At 44.6% G+C, this 10,039-nt stretch overlaps 1 protein-coding gene across 1 annotated transcript; it reads left to right on the forward strand.

The window, feature by feature from the left end:
* The first annotated feature begins 6,917 nt into the window (after positions 1–6,917).
* On the forward strand, positions 6,918–9,589 carry LOC133803222 (uncharacterized). Its single transcript, XM_062241195.1, has 3 exons — positions 6,918–7,245; positions 7,627–8,375; positions 8,560–9,589. Exons 1-3 carry the CDS (start codon positions 6,952–6,954, stop codon positions 9,110–9,112), a joined length of 1,596 nt encoding a protein of 531 aa, XP_062097179.1. The 5' UTR covers positions 6,918–6,951; the 3' UTR covers positions 9,113–9,589.
* Positions 9,590–10,039: the final 450 nt, after the last annotated feature.

Genomic DNA, 10,039 nt, shown 5'->3' on the forward strand with positions numbered 1-10,039 from the left:
ACACAGCCTCGCGTATGAAGTTGATAGAAGACAGCTTCTCAACCTCTAGTTTAAGGGCCTCGGCCCTCTCTGTCCCCAAAGGCCTGTGTTTCTGGCGGACCGGGGTCGCGTTTGGGTCAATACTTAACGCGTGGCAAATGATATTGCGGTCGATCCCGGTCATGTCGGAGTGGGACCAGGCTAGAAGGTCCTGGTTTCCCTTGACTTGGGCGATGACAGCAGCCCGAATGTCTGCCGGCAGGCTTTTTCCGACTTGGATGATCCGGGTCGGATCGGTTTCGCTGATGCACACCTCTTCTATTTCGTCCATTGACTCCAGGACGGGATCGTCCCCTATCCGCGGGTCTAGGTCGTCCTCTTCCTGGACCACCCTTTCAGTAGGAGGGAGGGGAACTGGTTCGATGGGCTCCTCGTGGACCATGTATACGGGCCGGGCGGAGACATGGTAGCACTTCCGGGCGCTCTTTTGGTCTCCCCGGACGGTCCCTACCCCTCCGTTGTCGCATGGGAACTTCATGCAAAGATGGCGGATGGAGGTGATGGCCCCGAACTCGACCAGTGCGGGGCGGCCAAAGATGACATTGTAAGCGGTGGGGCAGTCCACCACTATGAAGGTGCAGAACTTGAACGAGTGTTGCAATTCACCCCCCAGCGTAACTGGCAGCTGGATCTTTCCCATGGGCATAAGCGCATCTCCGTTGAAGCCGTAAATTTGGGTCGGGCAGGATGCCAAATCCGCTTCCGTCAAGCCAATGGCGGTGAAGGCGGGCTTGAACAACAAGTTGACGGAACTTCTGTCATCCACCAACACGCGGGACACCAACTTGTTGGCGATTTGAGCATCTATGACCAGCGGGTCGTGGTGCGGAAAGTGGACGTTGCGGGTGTTGTCCTCCGTGAAGGTGATGGGGAGGTTTATCAACTTAGGGCGCTGAGCCGAAGCCTGAACAAGGGCGCAAACTTCCTGGTCATGGTCTAGCTCTCTCAGGTAGCGCTTTTGGTCATTCCTTGATGGCCCTCCCAGGTGAGGTCCGCCCGAGATGGTTGCCACATGTCCGTCAACTTGAGGGGGTGCTGCCCGGGAGGGATAAGGCATTCCGGGGCCGGGAACTTGCGCGGCGGGGGCCCCCTAAGGGGCCTGCGCTGGGGGTCCCTGTGCATACCCTCCCTTGGGGGGGGGGGGGGGTATGCCCGAGTCGTTCCCGGGGCCGCGAGTTGTCCGGGGCTTGCTGACAGGCCCGGGACTCCCACGGGCATCCTTACCCACTGGTGGAGGTGTCCCAGCTTGATGAGATTTTCAATCTCATCTTTGAGCTGCCGGCATTCATCGATGGTGTAGCCCACATCCTTGTGATAGGCGCACCTTTTGCTGGTATCTCTTGGATTTCTCCCTCCTTTAAACACGGGGCCAGGCTTCCGGTAGTGAACCGCCCTTTCTGTCGCCAGATAGATGTTTTCCCTGGTGTCCACCAGGTTGATGTATTCTAAATATTGGGGCCCGTAGCCCCTCTTCCCCTTTTTGACCGGTTCTGGCCTTTGCCCGACCGCTTCCCCTGGGAGGGATTCACGCTTGCCTTAGTTACTCCTGTCTGGGACTGCTGGGCGCCGACAGGGGCCATGCTGTGTCTTGCCGGTGCGACGCCATAACCGGAGAAGTGGGTGGATTGGGCCGGGGCGTATCCCGAAGTAGCAGGGCCGTACACCGTAGGGGTGTAACTGACTCCGGGCACGACGGTCGGTCCTGGGGCAACGGGGGGTGCGGTGTAGGACTGCGCTGTGAATTGTCCCGCATATCCCGGAAACGTCTGGGGGACGGGATGCGGAGCCGGGGGCCACCCAAAGGCCTGGATCTGGGCTTCCTCCCAGTTGATGAATCCTTGGGCCCTCCTGATGAACTCTTCCAAGGTGGCGGCCTTGTTCCGCTGCATGTCGTCCCAAAGAGGGGACCCAGCCCAGATCCCGGACTGCAGTGCCACCAGGCGCTGTCCATCGTCTACTTTCGTCTTGGAGGCTTCTTCAGTGAAGCGCTGGATGTAGGCCCTCAGCGTCTCTGCGGGTAGTTGCTTAATATTTGCGAGGGCGCTGATTTGCATATCCATCCTCATGGCGGCCACGAACTGCTTTCGAAACGCTGACTGCAGCCCGGACCAGGATTGGATGGACCTCGATTTCAGTCTCTTCCACCACTCTTCGGCGGGACAGCCCAAAGTGATCGAGAAGCAGAGGCATTTGCCATTGTCGCTGACATGGGCCATTGTCATGAGTTGGTTGTACCGGGAAAGATGGTCCCTGGGGTCGGTGTTTCCAGTATAGGCAGTGAGGCTTGGCATCTTGAACCCCTTGGGGAGTACGGCGTCCAGGATGTGCCTGGCGCAAGGCTCTTTATCCTCTTCGTCGGAGTCGGTGTCCGCGCCCTCTTGCTTGCGGACCAGGCGATCCGTGACCTTTTTCAATGCGGCCATCTGCTCCATGAGCTGCCTGGTCGTGCCATCCTCCAGGGGGATTCTCTCGTTCCTCCTGTCGTTGATGTTGTTCCTGAGGTCGCCATCTCGGGGGAGGATCTTTTCCTTGCGGGCCCGCTCCTTCCGAGCGTTCAGTCCATCGCGTAAGTCTATCCGGGAAGTGTCGTCCCCTGAACTGAGGTCATGACGTCCCTCGCGGCGAGGCCGTTCCCGACGGTTCTTGTTAACCGAGGCACTTGGGTGCAAAGATCCTTCCCGCCCGTCTTGCCCTGGGGCGTGTCGGGGCTGTGCGTTCCGCGGCTGCGTCCCCTGCGGATCAATCGGGCGGCCACGTTCTGGGACGGGGCACACCCTCTCTTTCCTAGGTAGCGTCCGGGAATGGGCCCTGGGTCTTGCGACGGGGGTGGTCTTCTCCCGAGTCTTCCCTCGCTCCCTGTCCGGGCCTCCTGGAGCAGGCTCGGGAAAAGGCTCCGGGGGAGGGACCGGGCTGGCACCTCTGGGGACCCCGGCTTGCTCTCGTGGTGCAGGTTGCTGCGTTTCTGGAAGTGGGCCAGTTGCGGGGATGGCTGTCGGACCCTGCGCGGCCATGAGTGCATGCAGGGCTTGGAGAGACTCTTGCATCCGTTGATGCGCCTCCGCTTGCTCAGCGATCCTGGCTTCCTGATCCAGGACTTGTTGCCTTAGTCTGGTCACCTTTAAGTCTTGCTGATCGGGCTCTCTCTCGGGGGTCTTGGGATCTGTAGCTTCGTTGTGGTACTCCCCCTCATTTTCCTCTTCATAATACTCCTCCTCGTTTTCCTCTTCGTATTCTGTCCCACCCTCGTAGTCTTGTGACTCGTCTTGGTGAGATGTTTGAGGAGGCACGTTCTCAGGCAGATCCTGAGGGAGATCCTGTGAAGGCATCGGGTCTCCGTTGCCCTACTCTGGATTGGTAGGGTCGAAGGTGGTGTGTCGTGTGTTCACCATCGTAGTAAAGGCCCGACGTTAGCACTAGCTTCCTTCAGCTCCTAATGAAAGCACCAAACTGTTAACCGAGATTTTCGACAACTATATTAATATCTATTATCTATATGATAATTATAATGAAAGCAGAAGATTAACACGGGATTTTTACGTGGTTGGGGCGTAACTAGCCTTAGTCCACGAATCTCTATATTATTAGAGCTTGAAGAACCTTTTACAATGGAGTTTTCCTCTATATTTAGACAGAGTTACTGTATTTTTTGGTGAAGAGAGACCCTTTTTACAGTGTTCTGTAGCTTATATTTATAGGCTTGAGGGAACACCGGGTCTGGGCCGGGTACGACCCGGGCCCATCAGAGATAGGGATATTCCTGGCCTTTCTAGTGGAGGCCCAATACAAAAGGTACAAAATACATGAATTCCAAACCAGCTAAGGCCCAACAGGTTGACCTTAGAGCTACATCTCGCCCGGCAAAACGGTGCTTTTGGTCTGGACACTTCGAGTTACGAGGCAGATTCAGGAGACAAGATCAGTCAGAGTACTTGACAGCGCAGACCTGAAACAACGGCGTGCAATCCCGAGGTGGCCTTTTCTGCAAGTGAAAAGTGGGGACAACGCCCACGCGGAGTGAGGCGGCTTCAGGGTCCTGGACGCTTGACCCCTTCAACCGGGGGTGAGGTGATCCGGGTCCATTTACCTTTGTCCCGCTTCGTTTACCACAGGCCCAGACCGTATCAGGGTCCGGGACCTGGACGTGTAGGCCGCGGGGGTCCGAACGCTCTGTACATCGCCCGGACTATCGTCCCGGGGGACGGACTCGGAGGGACATGTCGGACCCCTCTAATGGGCCCAGACATGCATCCCCGGTCCATACCCCTCCCCTTGGACACTCTCCGTACCAAGAGGCCTTGGGCCGAGCCCGCATGCTTACATGGACCCTGACAATGGGCCTGGACGAAGGCCCCGAGCCCATGCAGGAAATGGGGATAACAGATACAAAGTCTTCATCAACAAAGATGAGACAACTCAATGGGATTACATGCTTAAGAAGATTGGTATCATCAAATTCCTTATTTCTAAATGTGTAGATTTCAATAATTTGAATGAAATATGTTTACTGCCATATTTTTGTGAGTTTGAGATCATTTTTTATATTAAGAGTACAATGGTGAATGTTAATAAACAATTCAAGAGTTATTGTTGTACTTATTTTGTTTGTAAAGTTATTGATCATCATGTAAGATATGGTAATTATAAAAAAAACTATAATACAATCGAGGTCAATAAAATTGATGATGAGATCTTTGTGACCTTAATTAAAGTAAATGCATTCGATGAGGAATGTATGATAACCCTAAAGATAATTGATATGATTCATGCATGTAGTGATGAGACTAATTGAACATTAAGAGAAGGTGAACATGTCAATGCAATTAATGATGAGATCATTACAAAAGAAAGTGAAGATGCAAATGTCAATGCATTTGATATTGAGATCATTGCAAACCTAAAAAAAGATACCAAGGCCAATGCATTTGATGTTGAGATCATTGCAACATTGGGTGAAGTTAATGCAACCCAAGGAAAGGTGCAAGGATGGTGGTATGATACTTGTGCCACCATTCATGCAACCTATGATAAAACTCTTTTAAAAACATTTGAAAGTGCAAAGGTGGGACTTGAAGTCCAAATGGGAAATGAGAAGAGATCTAAGGTACTTGGAAGTGGCTGCATTGATGTGTTCTTCACTAATGGAAAGAAAGTGACCCTAATTAATATTTTCTATGTTCCCTATATGACTAGAAACATTATGAGTGGAAGTCTATTGAATAAATCTGGTATCAAAATGGAGTTTGAATTCGGTAAACTCACTTTGACTAAGTTGGACACTTTTGTGGGAAAGGGTTATACATGTGATGGAATGATCAAACTTTGTGCTCTTGATAGTGACATTAATGATATGGCATCTAAACTTTGTGCTCTTAATATGTGATTAATTCTAATTCTATTACTTAGTGTCATAATAAACTTGCTCATATAGGTTATAACACAATTAAAAGAGTTGTTAAATGTGAATTACTTAATTGTGATGTGAATGAGCATGAGCATGAGCATGATAAATATGAATTATGTGTTAAATCTAAAATGGTAAAGAAACATTTTTCAAGTGTTGATAGATGTTCAAACTTGCTAGATTTAATACATAGTGATTTGTGAATTGAATGACATGTTGACTAGAGGAGGAAATAGATACTTCATGACTTTTATAAATGATTGCTCTAGGAATACTTATGTGTCTTTAAATCCCTATGTAAATTTTTTGGCAGCAAAAATCCCTGCCGCACATTTGGTGCGGACGTTGGTCCCTTAAGTGTTATGTATGTCAAGCGGTACACGTGGCAGCACCCGATTAGCAGCAAAATTCACTTTTGAGAAATTTGAGGTACAAATACTGATGTAGCTCATTTTGTTACACTTTAATGCCTAAGTTAATTTTTTATTACCAAAAACAAAATAAAATAATTTATTCACCTCAAATAAAACACAATTCATTTAAATAAAACTAAGAATTTAATAAATTTTTAAGATGAATTTTTATTATTTTTTTTAATTAACATTTCAATAATTTGATAATTAGATTTTAGTAGTTTTTTTTGTTAGATTTTAATTAACAACTTATTAAAATGTTAGTTAAAACAAAAATAAATAAATAATCATCTTAAATAACTACGAATTTGATCAATTTTTAAGATGAATTTAATTTTTTTTTAAGATCAATACTTTTGTTATTTAGATTTTACTAATTTTTTTAGGTCAATAAATTATTTTATTAAATTTTTTTGTAGCAAAAATTTTTAGGCATTGAAGTCCAACAAAATGAACTACATAGGTATTTATTCCGCAACTTTCTCGAAAATGAATTTTGCTGCTAATCAAGTGCTGCCACGTGTACCGCTTAACATACTTAATGGTTGGGGGACCAACGTCCACACCAAATATATAACGGCAGAGATTTTTGCCGCCAAAAAATTTACACACGGATTTAAGTGCAACAAAATGAACTAGATGAATATTAATATAGCAAATTTCCCATATTTTAATAAGAAAAGTACATCTACTTAACAAAAATTCAGTAGGTTGTTTTGTACAAAAATATGACCCTCGAATCACTTTCAACCATAAGATTTAACTTTACAAAAAAAAAATCTAATGGCTGAAAAGAAAAGATAGCTCAAGCCCCAGCCCAAGGGATTACATAATTACCCCCAGCCCCCAAAAAAAATACTCTCAAAATTTTGCTTTTCAGTTTCTTCCAAATGGATATCAAGCCCAAGCCCACCAGCGAACCTGCATCATACATGTGCAAACAAGACAAGGCCTACAGAACTGGAAGCCCGCGTCCGCGTCTGTAATGATCGGCCACGTGTCACTTTGTCTGTTTAATTACATAAGAAAAAGGAAAAGTATCAATCCCAACAATTTCTATTCTTATATATCTTTTGCAAATTTAATTAAATTAAAAAAATGAAAATTAAGCAAGAGACGGTGACCCTGGTTCTGGTCAACCTGGCCGGGATCATGGAGAGAGCCGACGAGTCTCTGTTACCGGGTGTGTACAAAGAAGTGGGCGCAGCCCTCCATACCGACCCAACTGGACTTGGCTACCTCACTCTCTTCAGGTCTATGGTCCAGTCCTTGTGCTATCCACTCGCTGTCTATTTCGCCCTCCGCCATAACCGAGCTCACGTTATCGCTCTTGGTGCCTTTCTTTGGGCCGCCGCCACTTTCCTTGTTGCCTTCTCTTCCACCTTTCTTCAGGTACTTTATTCTTACGTTACATTTCTTCCAAAGATAGAAGAGAACAAAGAATTTGGTATCTTTTCAATTTTGGAATCCAAAGTTTCTAATTTTAGTAATAATTTATTGCTAAGCATTGTAGATGTAATTAATTTAGTTTCCTAATTGGCGTAAGAGAACTTGTTTCAATTGTCTATACCATATATACATATATATATATATATATATATACATCTACTATGGAGTTAAAAGAAAGTAGATACCAACATAACAATTGACTCAACTCAAACTGATGCTGATGATTAAATGGATGCATCTTCAATATCAAGACAAAAAGTACGTTTTTATCTTTGTATCATACCGGCAGATTGAATTTACTATTATTCACATATTTTTCAACAGGTGGCCGTATCAAGAGCTTTAAATGGGATCGGCCTTGCTCTAGTTGCTCCTGCAATCCAGTCCCTTGTGGCTGATTCAACAGATGAGAGTAATCGCGGTATGGCTTTTGGATGGCTCCAACTGACAGGGAACCTTGGCTCTATAATCGGCGGGCTCTCTTCTATAATGATAGCTCCAACAACGTTCATGGGAATCCCTGGTTGGAGGATCTCGTTTCATATTGTTGGATTAATCAGTGTGATTGTTGGGGTGTTAGTGCGTCTCTACGCTACTGATCCCCATTTTTTAAATGAAACAAAACCCAGCAATGAGATTTCTGGCAATTCCTTTTGGTCAGAAGTCAAGGAGCTAGTAAAACAAGCTAAGGCAGTCGTTAAAATTTCATCTTTTCAGATTATTGTGGCGCAGGGTGTCACTGGTTCCTTTCCCTGGTCAGCTTTAGCATTTGCACCGATGTGGTTGGAGCTCACAGGATTTTCCCATGAGAAAACCGCATTTCTTGTAGGCTTGTTTGTGGTTTCGGGTTCCCTTGGAGGACTTTTTGGTGGCAAAATGGGCGATGTCCTTTCTGTGCATCTACCAAATGCTGGAAGGATAATCCTAGCTCAAATAAGTTCGGCATCTGCTATCCCTCTTGCAGCCATACTTCTACTGGGTTTACCTGATGATCCGTCAACCGCAGCCATTCATGGTTTGATCTTGGTAGTAATGGGATTCTGCATATCTTGGAATGGTCCGGCCACGAACAAGTGAGTACTCTGGTCTGGTGTTTCTTTCAGTGTTCTTCACATTTCAGCAAGTATGCCCCCTCTAGAATTGTCACAAGGCTGTTAGACTTGCTAAATCAAACCAGTCTATTTTCTGATTTTTTTTTTAATCAAAGTTAAAAGTGTATTAAGGGGAATTTTGACATAGATGTTATGGTCCTTGCAGTCCTATTTTTGCAGAGATAGTTCCTGGGAAGTCCCGAACCAGCGTGTATGCATTGGACAGGTCTTTCGAGTCTGTACTCTCATCATTTGCTCCCCCTGTAGTCGGGTTATTGGCACAACATGTTTATGGTTATAGACCGGTTGATAAAGGGTCCTCTGCATCTGAAGAGATTGCCACAGATAGAGGAAATGCTGCGTCTTTGGCCAAGGCACTGTACACAGCAATAGGAGTTCCGATGGCTCTCTGTTGTCTTATCTACTCATTCCTGTATTCAACCTATCCAAGAGATCGGGAGCGAGCTCAAATGGAAGCTTTGATAGAATCAGAGATGCTGCAAATAAGATCGGAATTACCTGCAGATGGGCAACATCCTCATCAAGTTCTGTTATCCGAGTCAGGAGAACCATATTTGCGGGAAAGAACCGTAATCGAAGTGGAGTATGAGGAGGATGCTATTTTTGATTTTGATGATGGTGTTGATGTTGATAATGATGGTGATGAGAATACATTGTTGTACCGCCAATTAACATTTGCCAATCTAAGTGCACCGTAAATGATCTACAGGCAGACGTTGACTTAACTTCCACAAATCTACAACTACAATATCAGCAAAACTCAAGCTTGTGAGGTCATACAGAGCTTTTTGCGGGGTATGAACCTCACAAAAGAAAGTAAAAGGCTACATTACAAAAAAAAAAGTTGACAATGTCAGTTTACATGCGTGCTTCAGAGTCTCTGTGACCCTAACTTGATAAGAGGGGAAATGGAAATTCAAAGCTTGATGATAATGTAATTTATGTTACCCTCAATTTTGTTAAGTGGTAGAAATTCTAGTCCATATAAAAAGAATTAGGCGATGTTTACAAATCAATGGACAGTCAAAAGAACTAGCGAGAATTGTTCTCCAGTATATTCATTCGTGTATTTACTTTCATATTTGTCATAAAAATTTGTTGTACTACACTTACAATCAGTTAAATTTAGAATGTTCAGTAAACATGTCAATGAACTATCCTTTTCTTTTTCATTACATATTAGTAAAACGTAGCGACAAAGTTCATGTTTAACGTAGTTCACTATCGTTTAGCGTCATTGACCGACATTGTAATTTTTTATTTTTATTTTTTAAATGGACCGACATAGCAATTAATGGAGATAACCACATAAACTTTTTTTTCATACTTAATAAAAATAATTATACCCTTTTTCGGTTAAAAAAATACAAAAAATGACAACTCATTTTTTCTTATATTTAAAAAAAAAATTAAAATGTAAACAAAATTCAAGATTTTCCTTAAAAATTTAAAAGTAGGTTATATTTAAATTTGAAATAGTAAACATGAGCTTATATTTAAGTTGGTTTGAAATTATAAACAAGTACTTTACCTTTATGTTTTTATTTATCTTTTGAGTTTTTTTTATTAGAAATTAATCACATTTATTGGAATAGAAATTCAAAAATATATTTATCTTTAAATTT

This window comes from Humulus lupulus, chromosome X (genome assembly GCF_963169125.1).
Source record: "Humulus lupulus chromosome X, drHumLupu1.1, whole genome shotgun sequence".
NCBI lineage: Eukaryota > Viridiplantae > Streptophyta > Magnoliopsida > Rosales > Cannabaceae > Humulus > Humulus lupulus.